The sequence below is a fragment of the Balaenoptera borealis genome (assembly GCF_965194805.1).
Source record: "Balaenoptera borealis genome assembly, chromosome: 3".
Classification (NCBI taxonomy): domain Eukaryota; kingdom Metazoa; phylum Chordata; class Mammalia; order Artiodactyla; family Balaenopteridae; genus Balaenoptera; species Balaenoptera borealis.
In genome coordinates, this window is record NC_138866.1 from 182,052,669 (window position 1) to 182,072,012 (window position 19,344).

At 40.3% G+C, this 19,344-nt stretch overlaps 1 protein-coding gene across 3 annotated transcripts in view; it reads left to right on the forward strand.

Moving 5' to 3' along the window:
• The window catches only part of LOC309625657 (uncharacterized protein), a 192,821-nt gene that overhangs the window by 39,081 nt on the left and 134,396 nt on the right, over positions 1-19,344 (forward strand). Inside the window, exon 1 of one of the 3 annotated variants that reach the window (XM_082385705.1) lies at positions 1,464-5,825. The exons of the other annotated variants lie outside the window; for them this stretch is intronic. Coding sequence (XP_082241831.1) covers positions 5,739-5,825 — 87 coding nt within the window. The 5' untranslated portion in view covers positions 1,464-5,738. Of the gene's footprint in view, positions 1-1,463; positions 5,826-19,344 lie in introns of those variants that run through there. 3 annotated transcript variants of the gene reach the window in all.

A 19,344-nucleotide genomic window follows, 5' to 3' on the forward strand; every position in this document is an offset into this window, starting at 1 on the left:
TATTGTTGTGATCCTGAGCATGTGTCCTAGAAAGGAAAATTCCCAGGACAAAAAATTAAAGATGCTGGAAATACAAGAAACAAGAACACAACAACAACATTCAAAATACTGGTCAATCCATTTCCTTATCCTACCCCATCCTTTTCTCATTGCAAATCCAGTTCCTCAGGACTGCTTTCATGGTTTTGACACTAATGAAACACCCAAGAGTCTGGAAACCAAAGAATCAGGCTGAGAGGAAGGACATCATTTCTGGTCTCAAGGTTTACATTGGTGAAAACGGACGGGCCAATCAGCCTGAGTAACCAGAGGGAAGAGATGGGGCACCAGCGGGGGTCATGCCCGCCTGGACCCTTTCCCCACACTTCCTCCTTAATTCCTCAGCTCGTTGAGGTGGTCATTTCTGTTCTCATATTATACGTGAGGAAACTGAGTCACTTAGAACTTGCCCAAAGCATCTAGAGGAAGAGCTGGGATTAGTCTCATGTGTAGTTTTCCAAGGATCTGCAACCCAAAGTCAGAATACTAGCTGAGTCTCTCACGGGAAAATATCAGATTAAGAAAAATGCAATCCTGAAGGTAGGCAGGGGGATGAAAAGAGCTTTCCATTTCGAATTCTAAATGCCACACAGCCATCCTAGTCTTAATTATAGGACAAATAATCATTATTTGTCGAAATTCTTCTGCGAGTAACAGTTCATTAAGGCTTTTGAGGAGAAATTATTTGGGAAATGTGTTTAACTCACTTTCTACTTAAAATTCACATCAGAGCAACTGTTTTAAGTACAATGAAATGCCATTTTAATAATTTCATAATATGTTTTAGTGATGGATAGCTACTTTAAATTTACATGCCAGCAATGTAAATGGCCGTAAGTGATTTTTCATCATCCTAAATGAAAGGATGGTAAGTAGCTCGAGATACCAATGTGAGTATGATGCAGGCATACCATTTATAGTTGATTAAACTAAAAGGATGCTAATCAGTCTGTATATTTAAAACAACACCCATTGGGGAAGGAGATTGATTTGCTAGGATAAAAAATTATTTTTTAGAGTTAGAATGAACTCTAACAAGGACTTAACTTTAACAAGTAAATTGGCAATGAGAACACACAATTATATTTGCTAAGGATTATTAGTTTCACCTTAAGAAATTACTGTACCCTCAGAGCTGAGTGGAGTGAGATCTGGGGGGGAAGTCTTTGTAGGATTTCCTAGTAGATGGACTGGCAATTTCTTCTCTCCTCTGGCATAAATAAGACACTCATGAAAGCATCAGCCTTGAAAATCAGTGTTTGTATATTGACATCTAGGCTCTACACTATATTTCTTTGGTTTTGCATTTTTTAAAAAGGCTCTTCACAAAGCTTTACTATTAGAAGTAGTGACATCAAAGCAGAAGTAGTTTAGCCTTGAGCAAGCAGCAGTGCAACCTTTTAAAAATCATTATTTGTGAAACAACATGAAATTCTTTTGACTCTTCTCCCGTAAATTTGACTGAAGTCTTTAAGTTACCTGCAGTGACTAGAGATGAATTAAATAACATTTTTAAAGTAAATCTGTTTTTTCACACAGCTAATTTTTCCAAGGAATGCAGGATAGATTTACAAATTGTTTTGACCAGGTTTTGTCAGCAAAGAATCAGGTTTGTTTCAATGGAGGATCAAGCTCTTTGATGCATATTGATTACCTTTTATGGAACACATATTTGCAGTTAATTGTTAGAGCAATATTTTAGCTGATTTGGAAGTTGATAACTTTTCTTGGGAAGAAGAAAGGATAATTTTGGATGTAAAATTAGTTTAAATTGTTAATCCATAATTTATCCTTGAGTGTATTATTTTACAATTCTATGATACTTTAAAGACTGGAAAAAAAAAAAAAACCCAAAGCATTATTATATAGGTACCATCTTTAAGAGTCATTTTATTTTCTGTACTTTCTACATTTTACCAACTTTAATTGTAGACCTATTATGATGTGTGAAGGACAAACCTGGCAGAACATAATTTTGTCTGATGTCATTTAAAAATTAAAAGTATGTAGGATTTTAAGCTTTTAAATACTTCTCTTGGGGCTAACATTACACATATATGGATTTCATTTATTCAACATTCATCCCAATAAGCAATAAGCTACTGAAAGCTTATTCATTGTAAACCACTGAGCTGAGTCATGATGAGGTTACAAAGAGGAATAAAATATAGCCCCTGCTGCATGGGGAGTGTCCGTTAGGCTTATTACGTAGCTGCTGTAACAAAGAGATCCAAACTACAGTGGCTTAAATAGGATAGAGCTGTATTTATTGCCCCGTAGCAACCCATAGGTGAGCGTGTCCAGGGCGATGGAGGTGTTCTGCCGCCCTGAACGTGTGGCCTCCAGGGTGCATCCAGCCGCCAAATCTTCCAGCCAGCAGGAAGGAGACGTTCAGGACAAGCAACTTGCCATTAAGGGGGTGGCCTGGAAATCACATATATTACTTCTTCCCACTTCTGTCACTGGAGTGAATTTAGTTTTGCGGCCACACCTGAGGAATGTAGTCTCTAATTGGCAGTGGGACCCCAGCTAGAACTTAGGGAACTCCGTCACTGAAGGGGACTCAGTAATTAAAGGGGTCAAAATATCTTTGTTAATTGAAGTCGAGTTGATTTACAATGTTGTGTTAATTTCTGTTGTACAGCAAAATGATTCCGTTTTTATATATGTGTGTGTATATATATATATATATATATACACATATTCTTTTTTATATTCTTTTCCATGATGGTTCATCACAGGATGTTGAATATGGTTCCCTGTGCTCTACAGTAGGACCTTGTTGTTTATCCACTCTGTATGTAATAGCTTACATCTGCTCACCCCAAACTCGCAGTCCTTCCCTCCCCAATCCCCTCCCCCTGGGCAACCACAAGTCTGTTCTCTATGTCTATGAGTCTGTTTCCATTTCATAGATATGTTCATTTGTGTCGTATTTTAGATTCTGCATATAAGTGATATCATATGGTGGTATTTGTCTTTCTCTTTCTGACTTACTTCACTTCGTATGATAATCTCTGGGTCCATCCACGTTACTGCAAATGGCATTATTTAATTCTTTGTTATGGCTGAGTAGTATTCCATTGTATATATTTACCACATCTTCTTTATCCATTCATCTGTTGATGGACATTTAGGTTTCCATGTCTTGGCTATTGTGAATAGTGCCGCTATAAACATAGGGGTGCATGTATCTTTTTGAAGTATAGTTTTGTCTGGATATATGCCCAGGAGTGGGATTGCTGGATCATATGGTAGCTCTATTTTCAGTTTTTTGAGGAACCTCCATACTGTTTTCCATAGTGGCTGCACCAACTTATATTCCCACCAACAGTGTAGGAGGGTTTCCTTTTCTCCACACCCTCTCCAGCATTTGTTATTTGTAGACTTTTTAATGATGGCTATTCTGACCAGCATGAGGTGATACCTCACTGTAGTTTTGATTTGCATTTCTCTAATAATTAGCGATGTTGAGCATCTTTTCATGTGCCTCTTGGCCATCTGTACATCTTCTTTGGAGAAATGTCTATTTAGGTCTTCTGCCCATTTTTTCAATTGGGTTGTTTGTTGTTTTGTTGTGGAGTTCTATGAGCTATTTGTATATTTTGGAAATTAAGCCCTGTCAGTCACATTGTTTGCAAATATTTTCTCCCATTTCGTAGGTTGTCTTTTTGTTTTGTTTATGGTTTCCTTTGCTGTGAAAAAGCTTGTTATCTGGTACTGTTTTTAAAGTCAAAAGGGTTTGCTGCTGCCTTTGGGGAAGAGACCTCACTTGTGCCCGGCAAAGGGGCCTCGGACTGGAGGGTCCGTTAGCATCCTCTGCCCTCACCCCGGTCCCTTCTGAGCTGCCTCCGGGCAACTTCCCTTCTCCCCAGGTGCTTGTGAAGGTCCCTCAGGGCCCCATCCTTAGCAGTAAGTTACTCTTGTTGAAAAAGTGGTTTGAGAGCGGGCAATGGATGTCCTCCAAACTACCCCGCTCCCACTCTGTCCTGCCAACCCCCAAAACTTAAGCTCTTGTTGGACCAGAATTAATCCCCTGGGCACTGCAAGCATCTCCAGTGGATCTGTAGAGGGAATCGCCCTGTTTTTTGACATGCCGTGAGCCTGAGCGTCTGGGGTGATCATTTCACGTTCAAGAGAATAGACTGTGCAGGTCTGGTTTTCCTTCTTCTTCAAAGGACTTAATGAGAGCCAGGTGGAAAGTTTCTGGCCTGTGATGCTGAGCTGTACACGGGGGTCTAATATGTGCAGCCCATACCCATTCTTTGTCGTGATGATTATTCTGGGATGTTCTGAGCTTTGGGTTGGTCCTTGTCTGACCACAGAATTGCTGCATGCCCTTCAGAGGTATTTTACTATGCTCCCCCGAGCCTAGCTGTGCTAGTGTTATTATATGATATCACATTTCTCCACAAAATGCCGTTGCCATTGGCTATTCGTTTGTGCACAACAAGATGATTTTACTGTGCTGAGTCCATTTTGTAGTATTTGGTGACCTTCACCAGAAGTTCAGAGTTCTTGGCAGGCACCTTTCCCCTTGGCCACAGAGGAACCCTGTATTTCCCTGCATCTCTTGATGGGAATGCAACAGCAGCAACTAAAGATATGAAAATGACTAGGAACAACATAGACACAAATTCAGAAAAGTACTGGGGAAGAACGGTCAGCTGAAGTAGTTCTCTTTTGACGCCGAACATTCTGTAGGATTCATTGGTAGGTTGGCTGTCACACAGCAGTTTTAAACAGGAGAAAAACAACTGCCTGTGTCCTGACATGTGATTTCATATTTTAAACACAGATGATAGAGTTCTGACTATAGATTTGACTCTTAGGCCCATGTGGGTGACTACCATTATATGCTGAAATCCATGAAATAATGAGAATCTAACAGAAACTTCAAATATATATATATTTTTAATTCTATTGAAGTATAGTTGATATAAATGTTGTGTTCATTTCTGCTGTACAGCAAAGTGACTCAGCTATACATATATATGTATTCTTTTTCATATTCTTTTCCATGATGGTTTATCACAGGATATTGAATATGGTTCCCTGTGCTATACAGTAGGACCTTGTTGTTTATCCATCCTATATATAATAGTTGGCAACTGCTAACCCCAAACTCCCACTCCATCCCTCCCCCACCCCTTCTCCCCCTTGGCAACCACCAGTCTGTTCTCTATGTCTGTGAGTCTGAGAAACTTCTAATATATTTTTAATCAGACACAAATAAAACTTTAGGATTTCACACAAAAAAATGAATCTAGTGGGTGGATGATGTCAGCACCTAAATTTCTCTCAATGCTTTCAAAGTGGGCTTTTTTTTAATGTTTAGCAACAACAAAGTATGTTCCACTGATTGGAAAGCCAGCGCTTATTGAGATACACAGTGCCTTTGAGCGAGCGTTCCAAAAAAATGTATACATCCTTCTGGCCTGGATGGTCCTCTCCTCGGCGTTCCCAGCTGACACAACCGCATTCCTCCAGTTACATGTTCTGTTACCCTCGAGACTCCTGGCCCGTCCCACCCAAAAGCATTAGCGTTGCTCTATTACCATAAAAGTCCGCCCTGTGAGTGCCATGTAAGAAACAAAGCAAATGGGCTGCATCAGCACATTAAAGCAGCCTCCCCTCCTGGATTGAAGGAAACGTACCCTCCACACTCTGACTGCTGGAGTTTCTGTCTTCCCGAAAGGATGGTGGCTTCTCGAGTGCAGAAAGCTTCGCCCCAGTGCACAGGGATGGCCATGATCTCTGCTTCTGTTTCTCGCGTTTTCCCGAAGGTATTTTAACGCATCAGATCTTAAATCTAAAACTGTGTTTGAGATCAAGAGAAATATTTGTAACATTTATGCATTCAGTTCATGATTCAGAGATTTATTTATAGGAATGTTGATTTGGGGACACCCAACTCTTGCATTTAAACTGCCGAAGTGAGTCATGTTTGTACGAGGTAATTGTACCAGAAGGTACAACTAACTTGTAAGCTTCTCTTTAAAATGTCCATTCACAATCTACAGTCACTGTAAATAACAGGCTGCCAGGAATTTTGCTCGGTCTTATGGCCGTATATCTTTATTATGCGTGCATTAGGCTGTACCCAAACAGACTTTTGTCACAGAGGGGTTCTTGGAGGAGAAGCGAGTCCCTTTATTAAAGTATCAGTATAGATTTCTGAGGATGTAGGATTGGAAAGATGTAATATCTCAAGGTCTCCCTTCCATTATAGGGAACAAAGCCAAGGAAACAGCTGGCTCAAAAGAGAAATAATAGATTCCAGTTGGTGGAAAGTGTATACGTATGATTCGTGCATCATTAAAGATCAGCTCCAACCCACTGTCATTATGGCAGGCACTTCCCTCCTTAACACCTCAGTGCCTCGTGCTGGCTGAGTCTGTGTCCTCCTGGGAGGCTCTCTGACTGTCCACTGAGAGATTGATGAAGCCCACGCCCATCTGACCCCCAGCAGAATGGGAAGCTTCTTGTGGCCACAATGTCAGAGTTTCTGAGAACATCCTGCAGTTCGAATACCCATGACTTAGGAGGAAGACCTCACCAGCCAGAGCTGGTATTGTACGAAGGAGAAAGAGTAGGAGGGGATTTGGTGTCTGAAGTCAGCTTATTATACAACGGACAAAGGCCAGCTCTGGCCACGTCGTGGTTTTACTCTGCCCTAGCTTCACCTGCGTTTGACTTAACCTTGCTTAGCACACCTCATCTGTGATGCCAAGGCCTCCCAGTCTCCCCTAAAGCTCCCTTGACTCCTGAGCCAGACACACTTCTTTGGTGGGTTTGAGACTCAACCAGCTCTATAACCAGCCTCCTCAGGCTGCCTATGACCCAGCTGCCTTCTTGGACCTGTTCACATTCATTCATTCATTCATTCATCCACTCATTCTTCACTCATTTACTCGTCAGTCATTCAATAACGATTTACTGTCTCCCCTCTGTGTGTCAGTCGTGCTGGGTCCTGGAATGTACCTGTGAGCAAAACCCAGCCCCTGTCTTTGAGGATCGTACTGCCTGGCTGGGGAGATAGCCATGAAAAGTGGCAACTTCAAAACTGTATGATAACTGCTACGTAGGGGTGAGTGGGTGCCATGGGGACACATCAGAAAGGTGTTCTACCTGATCTTGGGGAGCCGAAAGCACTTCCCATGAGAGCCCACGTTTAAGCCAAGCTGTGAAGGAAGAGTAGAAGACAGGCAAGAGACCTAAGGGGGAGCAAAGATAAGGAGAGAAGGTACAGTATTCTACGGGGAAGGAAAGGGACAAGCCAGAGCCTGTGAGGGCCAGGCAGATCCATGTCAGAGAAGTGTGAAGAGTTCACAGTGGTGAGGGGGGGGCGGGGAGGAGCAGAAAGTAGAACAATTAGCAGAGAGATGACAGAGGAGACGACGGTCCGGGGGAACCAGACGTGAAGGGCCGCGTCTGCCACGTTAAGGCGTTGGATGTAATTGGGATCAGTCAGGGGATGAACCCCATGGACCGTGTTCCCATCAGAGCAGCCGTTTCCAGATTTGTCGTAAGCTCGTATCTAAGCATCCAGGCTTTATCCTGAACAGGTTAGTGGACTCTAGCCATCTGGCTGGCTTTCATGCCCGCCTGTCTTTCCACAGTTAACCAAGGCTGTGACCACAGCTCGCCCACTGTTTGCGTCCCCTGACTGGTGGCCTCGCCCAGTTTGTTGTACCTCCTATGGTCACACACTCTGTGCTCCATCTGGGCCCACAACACACCTACAGTGCTCCTATTTTATGCACTTTCATCAAAATGTCTCTCTCGCTTAATTTTAACTCAAATTTAAATCTGAAACATGTAAAAATATAGGAGCTTACCATTCATTCCACAAATATTAGAGTAACTACTATGTGCAAGAGAATGTTCTAGGAGATACAGTAATGACTAAAAGAGACTCAGCCTCCAGCTTCACGGGGTTGAAGACAGACAAACAAGATAGCAGAGAGTGACAGATATTACGTAGAAAATCGTTACGAGATAATGCTTGTTCTGTAGAAAACTTAAGCAGCAAGGGTTGCCGGACGATGCTATTTTACTGTAGGATTGTAACATATACACACAGTAGAAAAGACACAGGCTACCATTACTGTTAGCCTGTATCAATAAGTTTTTTAATGACCTCAGGATTCAAAAATCAGAGAATTCACGTAACTAGTTACAAATCAGAGATTTGGATAGTAATGTTATTGTCGCTTATCAATTTCAGTTTTTAAGAATCTTTCTGATTTTAAGTTTATTAAATTCAATGTAGGATTATAATTTTAGCCTTGTAGTGGCATAAACAGGATTTTGCCATAATCTTATGGTCTAAATGTCCCTGGTTTAAATATTGTGACTCAATGCATTTCTGAATTAGGATTTTGCTTTAAACGAATAATAGTTAAGCACTTCACTGTTTATCTTGTATCTTAATTGTCCACTTGGAACGATGGAGAAACATTAGCGGTACAACCTTGTGGGCGATAGTAGGGACTTTGATAGGGAGGGACACAAGTCCTCCAATATATGCCCAGTAGGGGTGACAGGAAAGAGGACTGGAGAAGCAAGATTTGAAGAAAGAAGAGCTGAAATTTTCCAGAATTGTAAGCGTGAATCCTCAGATTAAAGGGACAACCAGTAGCAAGCGGGAGGAAGAAAAATCAGTACAACCTAGTGAGGTTGAAGAACACCAAAAATAAAGAGAAAAACTGTAACAGAGAAGAACAAATCTGACTCCATATTAGATCTGTTGCTTTTAGTTAACCTCCGTGCTCCATTGCCTGTGCTTAGTCCTGCTGGCTCTGTGCCGTTTTAAAAAGAACGTTGCCTGTAGCCTGAAATACATCCCATTCTCAAGGCTCTGACCTTTAAAGGTGTAACACCTTTCCGTTCATATAGAGATAAAAAGTTGTAGAACAGAGAATCACATGTGTGTTGCTGGAGGTTTACAGGAACATCGTGACCTGACCTACGTGGACGGTGGCAAGAACCAGGGATTCCGGCACCAGGAAGTTTGCAGCCGCTAACCACGCCCCTCCCTCACCTGGCCTTTAATATGCTTAGCTGAAACCCTTCTGAGAGCTCAGGGTTTGGGGGGCACAAGCCACCTGTCTTCTTGCACGGCCCTGCGATAAACCTTTCTCTGCTCCAACTGTGACGTGTTGGTTTGTTTGGCCTCACTGTGCGTCGGGCACACAAACTTGGGTTCGGTAACAAAAACTTTAAAACTATCAGAGATAAAAAGCAGATTCCACGCAAAGGAGCACTCAACAGACTGACAGCAGACGTGTCATTATTACAACAGATGTGGGGAGACAGTAATGTCCTCATCACCTGAGAGAAATTAACCCTCCATCTAGCATTTTAGACTCTGCAATACTATTAAAAATGCAGAAATAGACATTTACATAATTAGAAAGATTTAGAAAGTTAACCAATCATAGACCCTCATTATAGGATATACTTTAAAAAAAAAGAACCCAGGAACTATGGACCACAAGATAACAGGAAACACAGATGTTGATAGAAATAAAAGATAGTATATCAACTATTTTTAGTCTAAAGTTTAACTATCTTTTAGTCTTTAATAGTATAATATGATTATTAGAAAAGTTATTGGTGTTATATTAGATAAATCTGAAGTTCTAAATAACAGTATGAAGTATTTAGTGGGAGAAGGTTAAATGCTGACCAACTTTAGACTTGGCATTAAAAACATAGGGAAGAGACTTCCCTGGGGGCGCAGTGGTTGGGAGTCCGCCTTCCAGTGCAGGGGACACGGGTTCGAGCCTTGGTCTGGGAAGATCCCACATGCCGCGAAGCAACTAAGCTCGTGTGCCACAACCTTTGAGCCTGCGCTCTAGAGCCTGTGCACCACAACTACTGAGCCCACGTGCCACAACTACTGAGCCTACGCTCTAGAGCCCGCAAGCCACAACTGCTGAGCCCACGTGCCACAACTGCTGAGGCCTGTGTGCCTAGAGCCCGTGCTTGGCAACAAGAGAAGCCACTGCAATGAGAAGCCTGCGCACTGCAACGAAGAGTAGCCCCCTCCCGCCACAACTAGAGTAAGCCCACGTGCAGCAACAAAGACCCAATGCTGCCAAAAATAAATAAAAATAATTTTTTTTAAAAATAGGGAAGAATATATTTAAAAATTTTAACAGTAGTCACCAAAAGAATAGAATCTGTAGCTTCCAAAAAAGTAGCAGGGAGAAACAGGAAGACCGAAAACTTTTATCAATCCAGTAGAAGAAAGAAAAGGAGAAAATTGCAAAGGAACATGATAGTAAATTAAAAGTACAAATGTTATGAATATATGCAATGAAACAGTAATCACAATAAATATGAGTGGATTAAGCCAGGAGTTGGCAAACTTCTTTTCTGTAAAGGACCAGATAATATTTAGGTGCTGTGGGTCACATACAATTTCTGCAATTCTTTAAAAAAACCTTAAAACCATTATTAGCTTGTGTATGGCTTGCAAGCCATACAAAAACATATTTCAGGCCAGATTTGCCCCTTGGGAGTAGCTGGTCAACTTGTGGATTAAATTTTTATCAGACAAGAAAAGTTTTTCCATTTATATTTATTTATTTAATATTGAAGTATAGTTGATTTACAATGTTATGTTAGTTTCAGGTGTATAGCAAAGTGATTCAGACATATATATATATATTATTTTCCAGATTCTCTTCCCATATAGATTATTACAAAATATTGAGTATAGTTCCCTGTGCTATACAGTAGGTCCTTGTTGGTTATCTACTTTATATATAGCAGTGTGTATATGTTACTCCCAAATTCCTAATTTATCCCTCCCCCTCACCTTTCCCCTTTGGTAATCATAAGTTTGTTTTCTATGTCTTTGAGTCTGTTTCTGTTTTGTGAATAAGTTCATTTGTATCATTTTTTTAGATTCCACATATAAGTGATATCATATGATATCTGTCTTGCTCTGCCTGAATTGCTTCACTTAGTATGATAATCTCTAGTTGCATCCATGTTGCTACAAATGGCATTATTTTGTTCTTTTTTATGGCTGAGTAGTATTTCATTGTTTATATGTACCACATCTTCTTTATCCATTCATTTGTCAGTGGACATTTAGGTTGCTTCCATATCTTGACTATTGTAAATAGTGCTGCAGTGAACATTGGGGTGTGTGTATCTCTTCAAATTATGGTTTTCTCTGGATATATGCCCAGGAGATGGATTGCAGGATCATATGGTAGCTCTGTTTTTAGTTTTTAAAGTAACCTTTGTACTGTTCTCCATAGTGGCTGCACCAGTAGTGTAGGAGGGGTCCCTTTTCTCCACACCCTCTCCAGCATTTATTATTTGTATACTTTTTGATGATGGCCATTCTGACTGGTGTAAGGTGGTACCTCACTTTAGTTTTGATTTGCATTTCTCTAATAATTAGCAGTGTTTAGGCATCTTTTCCTGTGCCTTTTGGCCATCTGTATGTCTTTGGAGAAATGTCTATTTAGATCTTCTGCCCATTTTTTGATTTGGATTGCCTGTTTTTGTGATATTGAGGTGTATGAGCTGTTTGTATATTTTGGAGATTAATCCCTTCTTGGTTGCATCATTTGCAAATGTTTTCTCCCATTCTATAGGTTGTCTTTTCATTTTGTTTATGGTTTCCTTTGCTGTGCAAAAGCTTTTGAGTTTAATTAGGTCCCATTTATTTATTTTTGTTTTTATTTTCATTACTCTAGGAAATGGGTCCAAAAAGACCTTGCTGCAATTTATGTCAAAGAATGTCCTCCCTATGTTTTCCTCTAGGAGTTTTATAGTATCTAGTCTTACATCTAGGTCTTTAATCCATTTTGAGTTTATTTTTGTGTATGATGTTAGAGAATGTTCTAGTTTCATTCTTTTACATGTAGCTGTCCAGTTTTCCCAGCCCCGCTCATTGAAGAGACTGTCTTTCCTTCATTGTATATTCTTGCCTCCTTTGTTATAGGTTAATTAACCATAGGTGCATGGATTTATTTCTGGGCTTTCTGTCCTGTTCCATTGATGTATATGTCTGTTTTGTGTGCCATTACCATACTCTTTTGATGACTATAGCTTTGTAGTATAGTCTGAAATCAGGGCAGCTGATTCCTTCAGCTCTGTTTTTCTTTCTCAAGATTGCTTTGGCTATTCGGGGTCTTGTGTGTTTCCATTCAAATTTTAAAATTCTTTGTTCTAGTTCTATGAAAAATGCCATTGGTAATTTGATAGGGATTGCATTGATAGGGATTGCAATGACTGCACTGCCCAAGATTACCTTGGGTAGTGTAGTCATTTTGACAATATTGATTCTTCCAATCCAAGAACATGGTATATCTCTCCATCTGTTTATGTCATCTTCGATTTCTTTCATCAGCATCTTATAGATTTCAGAGTATAGGTCTTTTGTCTCCTTAGGTAGGTTTATTCCTAGGTATTTTATTCTTTTTGATGTGATGGTAAATGGGATTGTTTCCTTAATTTCCCTTTCTGATCTTTCATCATTAGTATATAGAAATGCAGTGCATTTCTATGTATTAATTTTGTATCCTGCACAGACAGAAGTTTTCAGATGGGATTTTTTAAAGCTGGCTGTGTGTTTCTCACAAGATAAGAGCCTTTAAAAATACATAAAAGATTTATAATAAAGGGTAGGAAGATACTCTTATGCATATACAGTTGACCCTTGAACAACATGGGTTTGGACTGTGCAGGTCCACTTACATGTGAATTTTCTTCAATGGTAAATACTGCAGCACGGCACGATCCCTGGTTAGTTGAACTGAGGATGCGGAACCACAGATAAGGAGGAATAGGGAATAGGAGAACCCAACTATAAGTTAAATGCCGTGATTGTGCACCGACCCTCTGCACAATCAGGTTCACCCTGGCATCACTCAAGAGTCAACTGTATTAAGCAAAAGAAAGCTGGTTGACAGACCTGGAAGCAAGGTTCCAAGTGCAGATTGTTTGGGAGGTGATTCCGGGAAACACAGGTAGGGAGAAGGGAAGAGAAGGAAGCCAATCCGAGATGTTATCGGCCACTTAGCACCATGGCCGCTGGAGCTCCGCCCCCCGAGGGCTCTGAGAGTCAGCGCAGGATGTGGTTCCGAGCTTCCACCTGAGGAGCAAAGGAGCACGAGCGCTGGCTCTGGGGACACTGGCTCTCCGGCTCTCCTGGCTTGCCCTGTGGGTAAGTAGTGTCCTCCCGTGGCCAGAAGTGAAGCAGCCTTTGCACATAGAGGTGCAGCTGAGGGACTCTGAGTGGGGCAGGGAGTGCCTTCAGCTACACCAGTACAACAGCATCAGTATATGAGTCAAGACTGAATTTAGGGCAAAGGGCACTACTAGGGATACAACGGAAAATGACCTAAGAATAGAGGAATAATCCACCAAAAAGCCAAGCCAGTCATGAGTTAGCTCAGGACCTAGCATCAAAGTATGCAAAGCAAAAATTGACAGAATTACACGGATAAATTGATAAGTGCACAGTTAGAGCTGAAGATTTTAAACAAACTCTATTAAAAATTAATAGACGAAGCAAACCAAAATGAGTAAAGAAAACAGAAGATATTGTGGGAAATAGTAAATTGTGATAACTCATACTAAGAATGAAAATGGGGGAACAAATTCTGAGTCAGATGGGTTCCACTGGGCTAACACCCAAGTGTGGGTAGGGCTGCATTCCTTCAGGAGGCTTGGTGGGGGAGACCCACTGCTTTGCCTTTTCCAGCATCCAGAGGTCACGTGCGAGCCCCTTCCTCCATCGTCAAAGCCAGCTGCTAACACCTTCCAAAAGGTGCTGACTCCCTTGCCTTTCTTTTTCACTTCTAAGGACCCTTGTGATTACTTTATCCTATCGGCCAAGTCCCTTTGGCCGCGTAAGGTGCCATATTCACAGATTCCAGGATTAGCACGTGGACTTCTTTGGGAGGGTCACCATTCTGTCTACCACACAAGCTATGTCAACTTTTGCAAAATGTATATTTAGAGACAAAGAGACGCATCAGTGTACTCTTGAGATCAGGGAAAACATAGGAAAAGGAAACCATTTTATTTATTCTGAATAAAATAGTAGCAAATTAAATTCAGCAGTGTTTATGTTCAGGTTGGGTTCATTTCAGGAGCAGAGGGGTGATTTCAGAAGGGATTCCAAAATCTTTTGATGTAATATGCTGCATTAAGAGATTTTAAAAATCTCTCTGATCATCTCAGTAATCCCATGATAAGCATTTGATTTAAAAAATCAACATTCATCATGATTTTTAAAAATCTTAGCAAACTAAAAAAAAAATAAATAAATCTTAGCAAACTAGAAATAGAAGACAACTTTCTATACCTAATATCCAAAACCTACAGTAATCGTGTATTGATGAAACTTTAGAAGCATTCTCATTAAAGTCAGGGACCCCCCAAAAAAGGATATTTCATGTCACTGCTCCATTCAGTAATGTACTGAATGTTCTAGACAACCCAACAGACGAATAAGAACATAAGAGATACAAGCATTGGAAAGAAAGACATGAGGCATATTTATGTACTACAAAACCTAAGAATTAGTATTTTTCCTAGTAATGAACCAATATAAAATTCTAAAACTAATTTGAAAGCTGGTGCATATTTTTGGATACAAGCTGAGCCTAATAACATTCCTAATAATCCATTAGAAAAACAATGCACAAAACATACTTTTTGCAATGACAACAAAAACTATAATTTACCTAAAGCTAAATCCAATAAAGTTGTATTTGATAATCAAAAAGAAAATACAGCATTATTGAAGTAACGGAAGTCTCAAATAAATGGAGAAGTCGTAAATAAAAACCGTGTTTTTGGATTGGAAGTTTTACTATAGTAAAGATAGCAGTTTGCTCCAAATTAATTTATAAAATCAGTTTAAAATGTAATTCCATTTAACATATCATCAGAGTTTTATATAGAACTTGATAAGCGTCCTTAACATTTATATGTAGAGAAAAGGACAAGAATAGCCCAAAAAAATCTTTAAAGAAGAGCAAGGTAGAGAAGAGATCAATACTTTTTGTAAAATTATAGTGATTAATACAATGTGATTTTGGCACAGATATAGCGAAGGTGCCCAGTGGAATAGAATGCACAAATAGAATATTTGTCAGGAGTGGCATTACTGATCAGTGGGTTAATAAAATGGTGGTGGGAACATTAGTTATCTGTATGGAAAAAGATAAAATTTAATTCTTACCTCATTCCCGTGGCTGGATTAAAAACTCAGTGTGTGGAGCAGTATTTTAAAAATTTAGAAGATAGCATAAAACAATATCCTTAAGACCTGAGGATGGAGAGAGAGCGTTCTTAAACAATATACAATAGCAGTCAAGGAAAGAATTGATAAATTTGACTCCTTTAAAATGTTAAACTCCTTTAAAATATATATTTTTTAATGCTATAAATAAAGTTAATATAAAACACAGACCAAAAGAAGACATTTACAATGCACATAGTTGACAAAGTATTAGTTGTCAGAGTATATAATGATTGCCTGCAAATTAAAGAGAGAAAGAACTGACTTGATAAAAAAATAGGCAAGATTTCTTTTTTTGGAGTGGGGAGAGATGAATAAACGGAGCACAGAGGACTTTTAGGACAGTGAAAATACTGTCTGACACCATCATGACAGATACATGTTGTCATACATTTGTCCAAACCCATAGAACGTACAACACCAAGAGAGAACCCTACTGTAAACTATGAACTTTGGGTGATAATGATGTGTCAGTGTAGGTTCATCAATTGTAACAAATGTACCTCTTTGGTGGGGATGTTGATAATGAATGCTTGAGGGCAGGGGACATATGGGAAATCTCTGTACCTTCCCCTATCATTTTGCCGTGAACCTTAAACTGCTCCAAAAAAAAAAAAAAAAAAAAAAAAGTCTTACTTAAAAAAAAATAGGCAAAGTTATATGAGGTTGCAGTTTATAAAAGAGGATTGCCTAATGACCAATAAACATGAAAAATTGTTTCATTTTTACTGGTAATCAGAGACATGTAAAATAAAAAAGTAAGTTGCTGTTTCACATCATGAGGTTAGAAAAATATTTCAAGCCTGACAATACCACATGGTGACTTGAATGTGGAGCAAGGAGAACTTTCAAATATTTCTGTTGGAAATGTTAGTTAGTACAAAATATTTGGAGAATAATTTGACCATGTCTCTCAGAGATGAAACTCGGCATTCCCTGTGTCCCAGCATTCCAGATAATTCCTGGAGGAATTCTTGCAGATTGTTGCACAGAGGCACTTGTACAGGAATGTTCATAGTAGCGGTGCCAGTAATGGTAACAATCTGGAAATCGTTTGAATGTCCATCAATAGGAGCATGAATAAACAAACTGTGATACAAGCAAGCGAAAAGGAACCCTACACAACTTTAAATGAAAGAACTGGAACCACGGGTATCAACATCTGAAAAACATAATGTAGAAGGAAAAAAAGTTGTAGAATGATGTGTAGAGTATGGTGCCACTTATGTAAAGCTATAATCCTTCACAACAATGCTATATAGTATTATGGAACTCCCTAAATAGGTAGTAGTAAGGTGCAAAAACTTACATGAGGAAGATAAACGTCAAGTGACTGACAGCAACTATCATTAGGGATGGAGAGAGGGGAACAGGATCCAGAAAGGATACGTAGGGGTTTCTGCTTTATCTGCAGTAATTAATTTCATAAAAGAAAAAATGTGGAGCAAGTATGGCAGTATGTCAACATTTGATAAAGCATGGGGGTACCACTGTGCTTTCTGTTTTGATTTGTGTACTTCTCGGTGCCCATTCATTCAAAATGAGTATCTCGCATGTGCCAAACACTGTTTTAAGAACTAGGGATAGAGCAGAGCCCATCAGCCTCGCAGACCTTATATTCGAGAGTGTTTAAGATAGTTCCTATTTTTTAAAGGGAAAAACAGAGCAAGAGAAAAATGAAGAAGTGAAGACAAGTTTTTTGAGAAAGATTGGTTGGAATTGTATAGATTCAGTTGTGCTTGGTGAGCATCAGTCTGTAGTCTATGGTGGTTAGCAATCTGTTCAGTAACGTGATTTTCTCCAGTGGGATTCCACTGCCTGATTGCAGGCAGGTAGAAGAAGAGCAGTTGGGTTAGTTGAAAGGTTTTGCCAGGTAGGGAAGTGTAATTAATGGTCTGAGGTTCAGAGAGGGTTCTGGGAAGGTGACAGAGGAGGGAGCACCAGGGATCTGTCTCTGCACCTAGACAGCAATTGCACTGGCAGAATCCGTCCAGTGTAACTATTTTGGAACTCTGGAGTCCAGTACCTTCTAGCGGAGGGCTTCCTGGTAAATTGTGGTTCAATTCAAATCAATTTCAGCGCCCGGCATGGTAGCAGCTATCCATCCTCCATCCCTCCATCCCTCCCCCATCCCACCCCCACCCCCGGCAAGCAGCCTTGCATGTGTTCCTGCAGCAGCTTGTGTAGCTTTTGGGAGCCAGAGGATCTGTGCTCTGACTGCTGGTTGCTGCTTCTGATCATAAAGGTGCAGATGAAGAGGTGAGCTGGCACTGTCGCAAGCCGTCCTCCTCTGGCTGAAGTGACTTCCAGGGCACTCAAAGGGCTGGTCCCTCCTGCCTTCATTTTTCCCTTTGTACCCTTTTGGGAGCGGGACACTGAAGACTAGAATGTTCAAAAGCACCTGCACATATGGGACAATTAGAAAGTTACCGCACGTATCCAGGGAACGGGAAAGATACAGACTCAGAAAGGACCTGAGAAGACCCTGAGTTTACACCTCAGGCTGACCCTTAGCATGGAAACAGCCTATAACAACAGAGAGAGAGAGAGAGAGAAATCAGCAAACCTTGGGGAAGGCGGAGAATCTGATTTCCAGAGTTAGCACATCATTAGATGCAATGTCCAGCTTTAAACAAAAAATCACAAGCAATACTAAGGAACAGCAAAGTATGGCCCATTCAAAGGAAAAAAATAAATAAACCAACAGAAACTGGCCCAGAGAAACACCAGATGGTAGACTTACTGGGCAAAGATTTAAATTAGCTGCCTTAAAGATGCTGAAAGAACTAAAGGAAGATGAGGAGAAAGTCAAGAAAATGATATATGAACAAAATGGAGATATCAATAAAAATATATAAAATGTAAAAAGAGAGAGAGAGAGGAATCTAGCTAACATGTGGAAGCAAAACAAGTGTCCAGATAAGCAAAGTGTGGTGTATATATGTGTGTGGTGTAAATGATACCATGGAGTGTTATTTAGCCTTAAAAAGAAAGGAAGTTCTGACAGATGCTACAACATGGATGAACCTTGCTAAACGATGTTATGTCAGTCTGGAAGTCCAATGTTGCTTCTCTTGCTCAGTGATTTTAAAGAAATTGAGTAGTTCCAGTGTGATTTTTTTCTTTCTTTTCTAAGCTGCATTCCTGTTCCCACCTAAGGCATGCCTCTATGTATGTATTGGCTACTATGGTATTTCAAAAAGTGTTTGAGACATTGTACAGCATTCCTGAAATTCTTTATGTTATTTGTCACAACTGTTATTTAAAGAACCAAGTATGTGTTGCATGAAAACATGTGATATTTTTTCCCTTAGTTTAAATAAGCTTCAAGATAACTGGAAAAAAATTATTATAATGAAATACGCCAGTCACAAAAAGACAATGCTGTACGATTCAGCTTATGTGAAATACCTAGAGTACTCAAAATCATAGAGACGAAGGAGAACAGTCATTTCCAGGGACTGTCAGGAAAGGGGAATGGGTGTGTTTGTGTGTGTGTGTGTGTGTGTGTGTGTGTGTGTGTTTAATGGGTACAGAGTTTCAGTTTTGCAAGATGAAAAGAGTTCTGGCGCTGGATGGTGGTGATGGTTGCATCATTGTGAATGTACTTAATGCCACTGAATTGTACACTTAAAAATAAATAAGATGGTGAGTTTTATGTTTTGTGTATGTTACCACAATAAAATAAATGGCGAGGGCTTCCCTGGTGGCGCAGTGGTTAAGAATCCGCCTGCCAATGGAGGGGACACGGGTTCAAGCCCTGGTCTGGGAAGATCCCACATGCCACGGAGCAACTAAGCCCGTGTGCCACAACTACTGAGCCTGCGCTCTAGAGCCCACGAGCCACAAGTACTGAAGCCCATGTGCCGCAACTGCTGAAGCCCACGTGTCTAGAGCCCATGCTCCGCAACAAGAGAAGCCACTGCAATGAGAAGCCCACGCACCACAACGAAGAGCAGCCCCCGCTCGCCGCAACTAGAGAAAGCCTGCGTGCAGCAACAAAGACCCAATGCAGCCAA